General features: G+C 42.8%; 2 protein-coding genes across 3 annotated transcripts; both read right to left on the reverse strand.

Moving 5' to 3' along the window:
• Positions 1–228: 228 nt before the first annotated feature.
• LOC109624380 (transmembrane protein 168-like) lies at positions 229–6,751 on the reverse strand. The gene is made up of 4 exons (XM_020078987.2): positions 4,351–6,751; positions 3,588–3,730; positions 2,886–3,160; positions 229–1,830 (listed from the first exon to the last, which is right to left on the reverse strand). The coding sequence occupies exons 1-4, from the start codon at positions 5,473–5,475 to the stop codon at positions 1,283–1,285; spliced, it is 2,091 nt and encodes a 696-aa protein (XP_019934546.1). The 5' UTR covers positions 5,476–6,751; the 3' UTR covers positions 229–1,282.
• Positions 6,752–6,933: 182 nt separating this feature from the next.
• On the reverse strand, positions 6,934–15,784 carry samtor (S-adenosylmethionine sensor upstream of mTORC1). Of its 2 annotated transcripts, none has more exons than XM_020078988.2 (5): positions 15,516–15,784; positions 11,692–11,833; positions 11,448–11,576; positions 10,198–10,312; positions 6,934–9,427 (listed from the first exon to the last, which is right to left on the reverse strand). In XM_020078988.2, the coding sequence occupies exons 1-5, from the start codon at positions 15,673–15,675 to the stop codon at positions 8,795–8,797; spliced, it is 1,179 nt and encodes a 392-aa protein (XP_019934547.2). In that variant the 5' UTR covers positions 15,676–15,784; the 3' UTR covers positions 6,934–8,794. The 2 variants fall into 2 exon arrangements, with proteins under 2 accessions (XP_019934547.2, XP_069385098.1); XM_069528997.1 differs by lacking the exon at positions 15,516–15,784 and adding an exon at positions 12,033–12,453.

The raw sequence follows: 15,784 nt of genomic DNA on the forward strand, positions 1-15,784 counted from the left end.
CGTTACAGCGCTTGTGTGACACATCTTGTCCACCACTAAATTAATGTTTTCAAACACATACCAACACAAAACAAAATTAATTTTGTCCTGGCCACATAGCGTTATTTTAACTTGTTTCTGTAATAAGTACATTCACCGACCTGTTTGTGTGTCAGCAGCTTTACTTCAACTCTTCTTCCACTGAGGGTTTCCTTCAATGACGTGTGAACAGACGAAAGAGACACAATGTTTAGTTTCTTTGTTCTTTAAAAGGAATGACAGGTGGTTTAAAAGGAGCACTTCATTCCAGAAATTCAGCAAAGATGTTAGAACCCAGCCAAACTTTACATTACATGTGCAGTTTCAATACAACAATCATAATTTTACATTATTTATTTTCAGGTGACTTTTAAGAAAGTTTTTAAGAAATACCAAGCCCCATAAAGTGTTTCCCTAGTGCAGAGCATTTTAGTTGTGAATGGAAGATTGGATTTATGTTGTTTATCTCTATGTAACACATGAATTAACCTGCTTCACTTAGTTTAAGGCAAAGTGTTTTATAGAGGCCTATTAAATGAACAAGTGGAGCAGTGTCCCACTTGTCTTTAATTGCATAGTTTCATCCATTCTTCAGTCACTGTCCTTCAGCTAATCCCTCAACAAGCCCAGTGCACTGCAGTGAACCCATTCTGGGGTTAACGCAGATGTAACTACTGTCATTCTCACACATTACTTCAGTACTGGATTAATCAGTACAGATAAAATACTCTCTGGACTCCCTGAAGCAGCTACAGTGGATATCAAGCATTAGCAAAGCAGTGCATAGAACACCGGAGTGTAATAAAAATCATTTCGCTACCAAAATATACGATTTTAAGCTCTAGAAACAGACCGCTTAGACTTTCATTTACGCCTGAGATCGTCGTCTGAACATGTACCACAGCCTCTTTGGTTTACGGTTTTAGAGTTCGATGTTCTTTGGTGCTTCTGTGGTAAATGGCACCTTGCGAATGTGCACAAGAATCCATAACAGTAAATACAAGGCAATAATGTGCATATTTGTAAATGTGCTCAGTCTCAAAATGAACTGGGATCTCAAAGCTAAAAAAACACATCTATAAAATAATCTGCAAAGAGTAGAAAACTGGTACTAAAGAGACAAACCTTTGAAATCAATGAATCAGTAACTGTGATTAGTTTAGCTGTAACAAAAAACAATACTGGTTAGGGATATGTTTTTTTTTACGTGTTTTAGAAAAATGTTGTGTGAATTCTAGAAATAAGAAATTCCCTGTTTGTGTTTCTAAGATCTGACCAGTTTGAAGCCTAGACCTGTGTCCAGTATCGCTGGTGGGAACCAGTTGAGTTTGAGCCTCTTGAAGCATTGCAGGCAGGTGCCGCAGATCGACACCTCATTCATTCTGTCGCACCCCATAACCAACTGCACCACCGGGTGCGTCATCTCGGGATAGTACATGCTCAAGTGGTTGGTGACGTCGTTTCCGGTTGGCAGGTGCAGCTTGTAGTCACTCCAGTGTTTGGAGATTCCGTATATGGCAGAGACCACCCTGCCACTCCCAGACCACTGGATGTTGCTGTTCGAGTTGCAGTTATACTCCACCCACTGAGAGGTAAAGTCTCCTAGCTGCGGTGTGTCCTGCAGCTCCACATCTGGCACCCTGGCGAGCGTCGCTCCCTGCACCGCTATGTACGGGCCCTCCACCTTCTGGATCCCCTTCACCCATTGCAACGAGTTGTCACAGTCCAGCACCAGAATGAGGCGTGAGCAGAATCTGCTGTTCTTCTCCCGCCACCACTCCAAGATGTGCTCCAAGCGAAGAGTGTCTCCTCCTGATGACCACAAAAGAATAACATTGAAAACAAAGAGAATAAGATACTTGCCAGGGATTACTGAAGAGATTAAACATAATATATACATAACTATAAACTGCGATCAAATCATCTTTACTACAGCAGCTGCCAACATCACCTATAACATCTAGTTTAATCATCCTGGTCTAAAGTGTTCTAAAGGCATTAAATGTTAGACACATGAGCAACATTAGATCCTCATAGAACTGTGCATTTATGCTTAGAATAATAATGCAATGAGTTGACTATGTTGAAAATACAATTGTTTATCAGGAGTATTCATCATTGAACAAAACTTATGATTTACAATTGACAAAAATGACTAATTGTCATTATTTAAGGTTAATCACAAATTCTAACTACAGTGTATTAATAATGCCTACATCATAACGACATCATTCAACCAAAGCCGCTTTCAGACAAGCACTGAGGTCCAAATCACTTTCAGAAATTTTCCTGCCAACCCCGTGGTACAAAGTTCAGAAAATGTCCCGAGTGTAAGAATACAGCAGGAAAACTCACAGCAAACAAGTGGGCGTGTTGATGAATTTAACACACGGACATAAAAGTGAAAAAACAAAGAAAGATCTCAGGAAGAAAAAGAGATGTCATACAAGTAGAATATGCCAACAAAGATTTCAACTTGGAAAGACAACGAGATTCAAGATCTTTTGATGATAAAGGGCCAACGCTGGGGTCAATGTGCTGCAAACAAAAACACTTGCTTATCGCAGTGGAATATATACGTCATGGCCTCCCACCTGCATGATCTCCTGTTGCATTCTTTATATGTGAAGGAAGAGAACTCAAGAAATGTCTGGAACCAATTTTCCAGAGTAAGAAAAAAAAAATGTGACTGTATTTTTAGTTTAAAGTTGCTCATGTAACAAAACTCAAAGCATCTCATTTCTTCACAATAAAGCACCTACAAAAACAGTGGTTGAAGACAATCTTACGATCACAGTAACAGCACAGCTAATTGTGCACCCTGACTTATTTTTGTATTAAGAGTATGAGCCTGATAGCCGTCTCACCTGCCAGCGCCCACTCTCCACTTCTGTGGGTATGACCGCTGTAGTAGATCACGTAGGTGTCGTGGCGAGGCCCGTCTTCCGTGCGGAGGTCCAAGAAGGATTTGATCTTGACCTGCAGGGCCTCGAGAGTCACGCCGCTGGTGGAATAGTCACAGCCGAAAGTCTCGATCAGGTGGTGGGCGAAGAAGCGCTGCACGCTGTTCAACATGCCTGTGGAGCGTCTGTTCAGATCTTGCACCTGGTCCGGAGGCAGCAGCATGGGCTGACCGTCGGGGCTACAGCACAAATACAAACAACACAGAGGAGTGAATGAAGCATGTCTACACACAGGCCAGAGCAACACCTGACTTCTGACATGTTGTATTGTATGTGATGTTTTCCTGCCAACAAGATTTTAATCATGTCCAGGAAATAGCACAATCCAGTTGTGTCTTATTTTTGTGTGGCCAGATGCACAAAAATATAATAAAGACACAAAGCAAAAACTAGAATGTCACTAGGTAGAGCACATATCTCTGCCAAGGCCCAACAGTCCACTTAAATTCAATCGAGCTGCACCAAATTTCACACACTCATAGTTATCAGTTCCCTAAATGATTTGTTTCCTTTGAATATCTTATATTCTCGATCATCGCAGTCAACTTAAACATGTCTGGTAGTTTATTTACCACCCCTCGCAAGTGGTAAAGCGTCACACTGTACCTGCAGTAGTTGGTGGGAATGACCAGCGCGTAGCCCACACAGGTTCCTCCCAGGCAGCTCCCCAGCTCATAGAAAAGCCCATGGAACAGAGACTCGAGAGGAAAGACCAGCAGAACCACGCTCAAGAAGAGGCTGCTGGAGGCCTGCACAGCACAGTTATCAGTCAGTCATTCAAACACTGGTTTAGCATTAGATGGACAAGAAGAAAACTTCTGTGCAAGACGACAGCACAGACGTTTTAACATGAATCTTGATCACAACTACTCAGCAAAACTCTCAAGTTCAGGTCAGGATGAGAGTATGCTCCTAAATAATTCTTCTTATTAAAAAAAACAGGCATTATTTATTTCAACTATGTATTAGGGGGAAAAGGGATCTGTGAGACTGTGGTGTGTTCTTCATCCTTGTTTCCAAATTTCTTTAACTTTTGAAAAATAGTTTCAAGTTTAATGGAAAAAAACAGTCACAGCCCTAAGGCAGTGCATCTTAAACACGGACACATCTTTCAGGAATGTTTTAGACTTGAAATGTTGTGTCAATGCTTATCTTGAACATTGATTCACCTCAATTCATGTAAAACACTGTTGAAAATGTTTGTGATTTTGTTGGACTTCAGCAACATATAATTCTGTATTGATGCTTGTATTATTGATTTTTTTAATCATTATCTGTAGCATGATTTCTCTTTTGAACATGCCACCATACTGCCCTACGATAGAGAGATAATCGTGTATGTGATGCCTCTACATGTGTTGTCTCATACCTGCCAACAAAGAGCAGCAACAGCAGCAGTAGCGACCAGGGCCAGGCTCACCAGGCGCTCAGAGATGAGGCAGAAGTGTCTCATGCCCCTGGAGGCCATGATCTTGTCCAGTCTGCTGACCCCTGACCCCTGGGACAGGCCCAGCCTCTGGCACTCACTGAGCTTGGTGTTGAAGCCCCACACAGTGATGACAAACACCAGGTGGGAGATGCACCAGAAGATCAGACACACCACAAATCCTGGGATCATGAAGTACCACCGGTCCCGGTCCGTGAGCTTCCGGCCGGCCAGGACGATGAAGGTCACCTCCACCGCCAGAAGAGGCAGCAGGGACAGCCGCCGCCACAGCCCCCTCCACAGCAGGAAGGGCTGCCAGCGCTCGGTCACGGAGAGGCCGCTGAAGTAGACATCCAGCAGGGGGTCGCAGATGAGCTGGCTGAAGAAGCAGGCGAGGGCGAACGGGTTGGTGGTGACTTCCAGCGACTTAAAGAACCACACCGCGGTGACGGCGGAGAAGAACCCCAGGTTTAAGAGAGCCAGCAGCGCTTTCATCCGGAGGGCGATTATGACGGCGGCCAGCGCCACGACCAGCACCATCACGCTCAGGGACTCCCGGGGGAGCAGCGCGGTGCTGGCGGCGGCGAAGCCCACCAGCTCCAGCAGCTCCGCCGAGGTGAGGAAGGCGGGTCGGTACCGGGCGCACCCCAGCAGCCTCTCCAGCAGCGCACACAGCGTCCTCAGAACCACGCTGGCCAGCAGCAGGTAGTCGGCCGCCTGCTCCTTCACGTCGCCCTGCGGAGCCGGGCTGTTGAGGAGGCACAGCTGCCCCAGCAGGAAGCCGAAACACAGGTAGAGGATGCTGCGGCTCACCCGCTCCGTGCTGAAGTAGAAGTACAGTATGCTGGCCACCCCCGGGACGACCAGAGCCAGCACGAAGATGACGAGGAACGTGGAGTCCGCGGTCCTCTCCCAGCGGGCGTACATCCCCAGGCACAGGGCGAGCAGCAGGGTGAGCCTGGGCAGGTACCCGAGCCACTGCACCGGCGACCACATGCTAACCTCCCCCAGTCGGGCCATGGTTGTGTGGAGGCAGTGGCTGACACAATAGCGAAGGAATCGAGACATTCTGATATTTAAGACCGAAATAAACCGGCACTTTGGCGGGCTATAGTCTGTTCACAGCCCGGGGAGACATTACAAACCCCGCGACTGACTTCCGCAACAAGTTGAGCTGCTGCGTGGCTAGCTTAGCTACAGCTAGCTCTCAGCGGAGCATCTTCAACACTGACATCCTGAAGACCGCAGCTCTGTCATCGTTTCATCCGCTTCACTGGACACAGGCCGGAGGGAGCAGGGTGCAGCTGTCAGGACCGCGGGGAACACATCAGGTCAAAAAGTTTGGGACGCTAAAAGTTTTGATCTGATCAAAGTCGCCATGACACGCTCTGACTACGGCAAGCGCAGAGGGTCAACAAGTGAAAGTCATCAGTCAAATCGGAGTTTTTTAAATTTATTTCAAATGTCTGATATGTTATAAATATGTAAGTTTAATAGAATTTGGTTGAAATATGTCTTCTGTATGAAGCGATCGTCGATGTTTCTTGTTAGAAACTATTCGAGGTCAGTGAAAGAGCATGGATTGACCTCAACTTTGTCAAATGATCAAACAGTGAGGACAACGGGATGGAAAATGACACAGACACAAATAAAGCTTTATAGACACAGACAATGACCATAAAGACACTATATGTCCTCAAAGACACACGTAAACTATACAGAAGAGCCGACAAATGGCAATTGACACGAATTACACAAAATGACCAGAAAGATACAAAAAAGGACCACAGACACACAAAATGTCAATTGAGACACAAAATGGTCACATGGACACAGAAAACTAGCCTCAAAGAGATATGACACAACAAGCAGGTCACAAAACAAGAAGAAACAGAAAATCACCAGACAAATGACAATTAAAAACAATATTTATTTTTTTTCACTGTATTTTGAGTATTTATAGTTTTGTGCTGCTATTTTAATTTGCCTGTTTGCCAGCTTCTCCTACAAAAGCTGATTCTGTGTACCAAACGCAAGTATTCCAATGTACCCATACAGTCTGGTACCTGTGGAAATGGTCTCATTCTAATGTGCAGTATTACTACATGAAGTAATCCTGTGGGCAGCAGTAGCACTGCTGAGGTGCCCTTGAGCAAGGCACCAAACTCACCAATTGCTCGCAGGGCGCTTCTCCAGGGCTGCCCATCACTCTACCATCTCTCTCCATATTTGCATGTCTATGAGCCCCTTGTGTGTGTGTGGGATTGTGGGTTAAAAACTGCGTGTATAAATAAAAATGATTGTAAAAAGAATTTCCCCCATGGGGGATCAATAAAAGTATATTGTCTTCTACTTCTTCTTCTTCCTGCCTCAAGATACTGACCCCTGCTCTATTCATGTTTTCAATCTCTAATATGTTCAGCCAGTGATCCACTTGAGCCACTATTACTGCTTCCAAACTTCATCAGCAGTAAATAAATATAAAAAAATAAAGGCACAATACACAAAAAATACTCACACGGACACTTCACATCTACATTCATTTATAAAAGAAAGATACAACCGTACTACAAGCACACATTGTTCTGCATTGTTGAAAATATGTTGATAATGAAGATGAACCATCTCATGCAAATTGGCTAAAAGAAACACTGGAAGACAAATGCACCAAAATCAGTCACAAAACACCCTTCAGAGTCTTGAGTATGTGTGGTTACTGTAAAATGTTTTTTTTCTTTTTCAACAGAGAGATGTGCATTACTAGAAAATGATATGGAAATGGCAACAACACACTGCATTACACCAACACTGGAACTGTTCCTTGTTAACCGTTAATATGACAAAAGAAGAACTGAATAGTTTGTGTACATTGTTATGGGCCAAATATGCTTGATATCTTGTGTTGAAAATATGTGAGGTTAATTTTCAACAAGGGTATGAAAGTGGGAATGCAACAGAAATGTGAACAAAGAAGGCACCTTAGACTCACTGGCATCATGTTATGGGCCCATCATATTGGTTGTAAACCATCATCGTAGGAAAATAATTACATTTTGTGACACCCTTTGTGATCAATGATAAAGTGCCACAGGCGAAAAAAGAAAAAAAACATCACGTAAATGTATTCCTTCATTCACGCTGACAAACCCAACCACAGTCACACATTGGGCCTGCTCAAGGACAGGCGGGAACACACGCTAACGTTTCACCTGGTAGTGTCTTCGTATCTTGCTGGCTATTGCTAAAATCTACAGTATGTCACCTGGTTCAGAGGTTCAGTTACGACAAAACAATAAATTAGTGCAAATTTCTTCTGTCAAGGTGAATTTTCTGACTGTGGTGAGATCAGATTGAGATGTTTTCAGAGGCAGAGTGCTTGCTGTATTTTCACATCCAAGTTACAAAACTGTGTCAAAGGATACTGGTGCTGAAATGGTCACTGACACACAGTGTTGTACCACGCTCCTCTGCTTGAGAGTAAAAATATACTGGAAATCTAACAGGAGATAATTCATCGTTGATATTTCTGAGGACAATAAGGAGGAGAGAAGAACCTACTTTGAAATAATCGTACCTTGTTACACGATGAGTAAACACAGTTACAGTTTCACATTAGTAAACCTAGTAATACTCCTACTGTACGGTTCTGAAAATGTTCAAAATGCTACAAATACAACGTTCTTGTAAAAGATACACAAATCATTCAGAGGATCCCAAGTTAAAATGGCATTGCCACACTTTTACACTGGACAACACCAATGTTCTGACTGTTGAGAATATAGATTTCAAAACGATCAACTTCTTCTTCTGTCTTGGAAAAAACTAAATGCACATCAAGGATTATCAGAAAGTCGAGCTGCATGACTGTGACAGAAGCAAGCGTACCAAGTCCTGTCATTCCACCTCAGTCCCTCCAGTGCAATCGGACTACCAGACTGCTCGGGTTGCTGTATTTGGCATTTATACTAAGCAGCCTGCCACACTAGCTTATTCAAACAGAGACTGAGTACAGAATGCAGACAAGCTGACTTTTGTTATTGATTTGAAAATGGGGTGGAAATTGAGGAGCAGGGAGTAAAGATATCGTAAGGGAATTCACTTTCCAACTCTTAAGACTCTTAAAAAACCTAACTATTTATCAAAATATATCCATCTTCGTGTGTGTGTGTGTGTGTGTGTGTGTGTGTGTGCGTGCGTGTGTGTGTGTGTGCACTTTCAGAGAAGTGTGTGTATATGAGAAAGTAATCTGTAAACTCTCTATCACACTGTGCAAACTGCATTGGAGGAGAGGGAGGATCAGGTGGAAGAGAATGCAGCAGGTTAAATTTGGCAGCGCAGCAGTTTGAAGGTAAGGTGATGGTGGAGGAGGGGGAGTCGCTGGTTTAGCCTAGCTTTGAAGCAGTATGGGGTCCTCTAGCTCGTGAAAGCCAGGCACCGAGCTGCTCTGGCTCTCTCCAGAATCAGAATCGTAGGGCGTGTCAGGTAGCTCCATGAAGCCCCAAGCCAGCTGGTCATCCTCGAACTCGGAGCGCACCTGCACTGGCACGTCGGCACAGTCGTCCTCCTCATTGGAGTTGAAGTCCTGAGGGATGTAGAGCATCTCCGGGTAGTTGTGCGAAACAAGGTCACTGGTGGTGGCCAGTGACACCTTGCGGAAGGCGATGAGATGCATGTGGGAGTACTTTATGTACTTGTAGCGCTTGAAGCCCAGCGATTCCACCGCCACGCGCCAGCTGCGCATCATGAGGGCGTGGCGGTTTTGGTGGGACGAGTCGGGCGTGATGATGAGCAGCAGGCCATGCAGCTCGAGCAGCTCGTGAGCTTTCTTGCAGCAGATCCAGCGCTGGTACGGTGAAGGAAAGTACGAGAGGAGCAGTGAGAAAACCACCACATGGAACAGCTGGCCTGGCAAGGCGTCGATGGGGTTGTGGAGCTGGCGGAGGAAGGCGTCGACCGCGTCGCCTGCCAGCTGGAGAGGCTGCTGGAGCTGGAGGTTGAGGAAGTCACACTTGTACACACTCTGAAGGAGAGAAAAAGCAGAACAATTAGTGCAAATCATGGTTCAAAGGTGATCTTTTACCACCACCACCAATGTAACCCCTGCTAAGCTGCTTCAGACATGCACTGAACTCCAGACCATCTCCTGAAATCATGCAGAGGAACTGTATGTGAGAACATAAATGTCTGAATCAGTTGATGCATTCATTCTCTGAGGTTTCTCCTGCCAGCTACCTAGAAAAACTCTGGAGAATGTCCAAGTGAGCCCATGTGAGAATACAGTACTAGATTATCAGGAGGGTTCATCGTGTGCAAGTGGGAGTGTGATGACTTTCTTAATATGCAACAGATGCGAAACTGAAAAAAGAGAATACAACTCAGGGATGAAAGAGAGTTGGCATACATGTAACAGACACAGATAAAGATGTCAACTTGGAAGGACAACTCTCTGTTGTGGACGTGTCTGAGCAGAGTATCTCCAGCTGCATTGTTCATATGTGAAAGGCAAACTCCGGAAAATGTCAATTGTGCAAACATATTACAGAATTCGTGTCTGAAAATTGAGTTTCATTACTGGCAGCTACAGGATGTATGGCACTTTTTGTTCTGCTTTCTGCTGAACACACTCTTTACGCACACAAGCGCATAGACACACACAAGGCTGACACCCCTGTTTAAGTCATCTTGGCTCTTGCTTTGCTCTGTAATGCCAACACAGAGACACCAGACAGGAAATCCTAATGTGTTAACTATTTAAATGATATTGTCAAAAGTAAGAAGGAACACTCGTACCTCGACTGCAGGCACTATGTCGATACCAACTGTGAGGAACTCATCAAACTTTAAGAACGGGTTGAAGCAGCTGCCCACGTCAAGAAGACGCATCTTTCCCAGATGAGAGATTGAACTGAAACACAGATGTGGAAGAAGTGTCAACTGAAGCAAAAACATAATCATCCCAGCACACAATGTGTGTTTTTTAAAAGCAGCTTATTGGCAAACAAACAAGTTACTTCAGTATCCAGTTCTAATAGACACATCAATAGTGTGACTATTTAAATTGTAATGATTAATTGATTTGTGATGTTTTTATGAACATTATATGCAACAGATAAATGCATTTACTGTCTGCTACATGTTACAGAAATTATCTTTTAAAGAAATAAACTGAAAATATTGCATAAATATAGCATAAAATATTATTGTGGCGAGGAGCATGTTTTTAAGATACTTGCTGAATATGAAAACAACCATTTCAATTATCAGAAATACTACAGATGGACTATGTTCTACACCCAGTGACATATATGTACATGTATAATTATGTGTCCACACACATCTGATTTGCAAAGCATTTAAAGGTCCAGTGTGTAAAATTTAGGTGAAAGGGATCTATTGGCAGATATTTAATGTAGAATAATCCTCATGATGTTTTCACTAGTTCATTTCATCTAAATCGTATGAATTGTGGTTTTCTTTATCCAAGAAAAAGAATGTGTGGTTGGAAGGAGAGGGTGAGGTGAGGTGAGGGGTGTTCAGCTGCAACATGCAATTACAACACTAGATATCACAAAAATCTACACACTGTACCTTTAAGAGGCATTTATAAATAAGAATGAAACGCCTACTAAACAAAGGCTTTGAACATATCTCCCTGCTTTGGCATAGATTGGCTTTAGAACAGACAGTCTTGCAGCTTTTGAGGGTGTGGTGTGTTCATACTGGTAAAAGGAAGTATCCTTAAAGTTGGTGGGAGTGTACTCTTGTTGTTCACTTTAATATTGTGAAATTTAGAGATAAAAATATTTCAAATATTATATTGGTAAAATAGCTTCAAAAACAGAAACATTGATTTTATCAGTGAAATTCCAAAGTTGTAGTTAGGCTGACATCAGACAATGCATGTATTTCACAATTTTCTGTTCTATTAAACAATACTATAAAGACTAGTATATATTGTTTATAATTGTTATATAATTAGTATGGAATCAGGACATAAATGCTATGTTAGAGAAAGTAGATATATAAGAACACTAACTTACCTCGGGATAGTGCTGTGTGGTTGGGCATTTACAGATGCTGCAGTCAGACTCATGGCGAGCGTGGCACTTTTCTCATCCTTTTCTAACATTCGTTTTATCCCCCCATCCAGAAAATATTCTTGACAAACACTGAAGGAGTGGAAAACATCACATTACTGTGAAAGTGAGGATGACTTGTCACTTCTAATATCACTGTCATGAGGTCCAAACAATGCAAGGAGAAGACATCTTAAGTCTGCCATACCTGCGACACCATTCAATACGTCCCTCTCCCTCGCAGTTCTTGGTCCAGTGGTTGTCTGCGAGATTCTTCATGGCCAGCGCGTACTCGCTCAGTGTCTGCTCGTCCTCACAGTGCTCACGCCAGATCTTGTCAAAGTCACCCACTAAGAAAATAAAGAAATTAAATCAGGACAAAACTAACAACAAAAATGTATCTGAACTCACAACTTAGATGAATAAAGCAAGACTGTCAAAGTTAGATCCAGTTACTGCCATCACTCATTTTTTCCTGCCTGAACTAATTTTGTATTCTTCAAGTCCAACATGTCAATCCATATCGAGTCACAAACATTTTCAACCTACTTGCCAGTTGTGGTCATCCAACTTTGAACCAAAACATTATTTTACAGCTCTGGAAAAAAAATGATGAAAAAAACACTCAGCCCTCTCCATGTTCACTCGTCTCTGGCAGCACAGAAGTGGATTTCTATCCCTAAAAATCAAACTCAAAAATGCATTTCATGGTAATAATAATGTCCACAAAAATTCCCTTCAGCATATCTCCACAGCTGCTCAGAAGTTTACAGCCCGTAGCGCAGGCAAACATGCTGATAAGGGAGAAATCCCATGACCACAAGGAAAAACTCACTATCTGATTTGCAGAAATGAAAGGACAACAAGAGGAGTGGTGGTAAACAGCGGCGCTCTGGAAGCATGACCACTGTGATTCAATGCCAAGCCTACCAGATCATGCTTTACTTATTAACCAATCGTAAGGTCGGTTAGCAGGACGGACTTCTCTGTGCTGCTCTGGTCTCCAAAACAACCAGTTAGTCTCTCACACTCTGAATCATTTCTGATTCAACATGCTTTGTTCAAAACATGACTTGATCCAAAATTGATTAAAAGCGCTGTATTCATAGTTGTGTAGTGTTTTTAATGTGGAAAAATTAGAAAAACCCCAGAGAAAATAACAGCAAAACCTTCTTACTACACAACTGATACCAGAGAATTTGCTGCAGCTCAAAGAATATTACTGGAACTAAGTCATATGCCATCGCCCAAAAATTCTGTTCAGCTAGAATCATAAGAGGACTATGCACTAATACCAAGATAAAGACTTTGCACCTGTCATGAATTTGCCAGTGTGCAGTAGGACTTCCTCAGGAAGAGAAAATGAGACAAAGTGCAACAACAGCACAAAGCCTCTGTGGGGGTCAGCATTGTGGCAACTGTTTAAATCCAGGGCACACTAATACTGGTGCTATGCTTGAACCACTGAGTATATTTTTTTGAGCAATCTGAAGCTCAGATGTTGTTCAGCAGTGCCAAGGTGTTGACAAAGGGTTTTTCCAAACTTCCCGTTTTACATGCTCCTGTACAGACTGACTCATAAGAGGAAACAAGTTTAAAAGCTCTCAGGAAAGATGGCTGCTGATGAACTAACACAGACTCTTGAATTTACCTTCTAGAGGCAGTGTTGGGTCAAATTACTTTGATATTTAGTTACTGAAAAGAAATCCCATGTTTTTTTGAAATTAGCAACCTAATCCACTGAATTACAACAAATATGTAATTTTATTTGAATTATTTTAGATTACTTTAAAGTAAGACTTGGATATATTGAAATTCCTATGTCACACAGCACTCCCCTAGAATGACACTTCACACAGCACAGGATAATGAACAGACAAACAAAAAGAGAGCAAGTGAAGATGATTCAACATATAAACAGCAGACATATAGCAGAGGAAGTGTAGCAATGTCAACAGTCACAAAATCTTATACACTGAACAAATTACGAATTATCTGGAAAAAATAAAGGGCCCGGTACACTACCCTGTGGTACCCAACATACCATGATTCTTGACTCTCTGACTACCACACTCTATCCACTTGTCTAGTAATAAAGTCTGTTGAATACAGTAAACACATTTCAGTAGAAGATAAAATGAGCTAATAAAAACATCACCTCACCATATAACTGTGGCTGATCTAAATTAGGTCATGAGCACCGCAGCAAAAATGGTTGAAATGAAATTCAAGCTAAAGCAAATTCCATCTCAGATGTTATATCTGCGACAAAAATGAGGAAGAGACTGAAGTGAGTGTTTCTTGAGGTTTTCGCAGTGAGCAGCAATTTTATTTCTGGTTTACACGATTTGCATAGATGTTCTTTGGTGAGATTTTCATAAAGCGAAGCACTTATCTAAGAAACCTTGTGTGTCAGACAAACATTTTATTAGCTAGTAGATTTGGATATTTTGTCATTCAAAAAATGTTAAGACATATCAAAATGAAATCATGCATGTCTTGGCAATTTACCTACAATCTCGTTATACATCTTTTCATATATAATGTGGGTTAATCACATTTGCAAAATTTGAGTTGATTACTTGATCCTATCTGCATGTAATCCATTACAAACCAACTCTGTCTGGAAGCATGTGAAAATTCTTCACTAATATGAAGCCAGACTTCATGTTCTCTGCAGACCCATGTTTTGGAATAGACTGCAGCAGACAGTGTTGGTCAATATTGTGCTTTATACTATGATGTAACAGACACTTGTCTACCAGATTGTGTTCTTAACCTCTCTGGTCACATTGGGCTGTTGAGGGAAATGATCAAGTCAATAAGTATAACCTGCTTTCTGGAGGCAACATTGGATTTAATGGTTCAGTGTGTAAGATTTAGGTGAAAGGGATCAATCGGCAGAAATTGAATATAAAATAATCCTATTGATGTTTTCAGTAGTGTGTTTCATCTAAATTGTACAAATTGTTGTTTTCTTTACCCTAGAAAAGGCCCTTTATATTTAAATACTTTATATTTACATCAAGGGGACCCTCTCTACGGAGGCCGCCATGTTTTTTACAGTATTCCAGACTGGACAAACTAAACACCTTTTGAGTTTTTATGACAATTAAAGGCTACCACAGGTTCTTTTTCATGTTTGGAAGGAGAGGGTGAGGTGTGTTCAGCTGCAACATGCAACTTCAACACTAGATATCACACAATTCTACACACTGCACCTTGAAGGCTACCGTGGGTTCTCTTACATGTTTTGAAGAGGAGGGTGAGGTGAGGGGTGTTCAGCTGCAACATGTAACTTCACCACTAGATGCCACTGAATTCTACACACTGAACCTTTAAAGGAATTTTAAATCAATGTGGAGTGATTTGAAGTGTCAGGTATTTCTGGAGCAAACAAACATGTTAATTTGTCTACGGAGGGTTTCTCAAGATGTTCACATGCCATCCCATGGCATCATGTTATGTTATGCATTAACTTATTGTATTTTTAGCCATACTGTGCACCCCTTGCAGCTAAACCCTGCACTTGTCATCACATTACATAAGAACATTTCAGATGTGTAGTTCTGAATCCCAGTACTGAGAATTAAAACTAATGTGGTTGCAGAAGTTGCATTTCGTGTTTTTTTAAGTCCAGAAAAACTATTCATAATTTATCAGGGATGTCCTGGCAATAAAGAAAGTCATTCACTGCCCTCAGACAGGCTCTGCTAGTGGCAATCAGCTGTAAAGGTCTCAGTTGTCAGTGAGCTGGGTTTGGGAGAGAGAGAGAGAGGGAGGGTGAGAGAGACAACACACAGCAGCAACATTGGAAAGTGTCGTGTTAGGGTTAAGCAGCTTGGAGCCAGGCCTTGCTTGCTGACTGCTCACCGGTGTGTCCTCAACCAAACAACCCGGTCAGTCTGGAGGCTTACAGAGACAGAGCCATGTTTTCACACTGAGCAGCAGCATTACATGCAGACGCTGAAGCTAACGCCGCTCGGCTGCAGGGCCACATTCGGGGTGAGGGGCCCACGGAGGCTGCTTTACCTTCTCTGTATTTCCTGCGCAGTTTCCTGTGGACGTTTTTGACGACCACCGACAGCTTCTCCTGCTCATTCTTGCTCGGCGCTTCTTCCGGGATGGGGAAGTAAAACAGCTCCGGCTGGTTCTCCGTCTCCCCCGTCTCGACATTGCCCCTGGGGTCCATAACACCGCACCGCCGACGCTGCCTCCGCCGGGTCGCTTCCCCCTTTTCCGAGCTGCAACACGACCGGCGAACCGGCGCACCGGCCAGCAACACGCAAGCTGATTGGTGG

This window comes from Paralichthys olivaceus, chromosome 7 (genome assembly GCF_024713975.1).
Source record: "Paralichthys olivaceus isolate ysfri-2021 chromosome 7, ASM2471397v2, whole genome shotgun sequence".
Classification (NCBI taxonomy): domain Eukaryota; kingdom Metazoa; phylum Chordata; class Actinopteri; order Pleuronectiformes; family Paralichthyidae; genus Paralichthys; species Paralichthys olivaceus.

Coding starts and splice junctions, on each gene's coding strand:
- samtor (XM_020078988.2), bottom strand. CDS start 15,675: ATGGACCCCAGGGGCAATGTCGAGACGGGGGAGACGGAGAACCAGCCG. Junction 11,834..15,515: donor GCGCAGGAAATACAGAGAAG/GTAAAGCAGCCT, acceptor TTATTTTCTTAG/TGGGTGACTTTGACAAGATC. Junction 10,313..11,447: donor CCACACAGCACTATCCCGAG/GTAAGTTAGTGT, acceptor TCTGTGTTTCAG/TTCAATCTCTCATCTGGGAA.
- LOC109624380 (XM_020078987.2), bottom strand. CDS start 5,475: ATGTCTCGATTCCTTCGCTATTGTGTCAGCCACTGCCTCCACACAACC. Junction 3,731..4,350: donor TTGCTGCTCTTTGTTGGCAG/GTATGAGACAAC, acceptor TGTGCTGTGCAG/GCCTCCAGCAGCCTCTTCTT. Junction 3,161..3,587: donor ATTCCCACCAACTACTGCAG/GTACAGTGTGAC, acceptor TTTGTGCTGTAG/CCCCGACGGTCAGCCCATGC.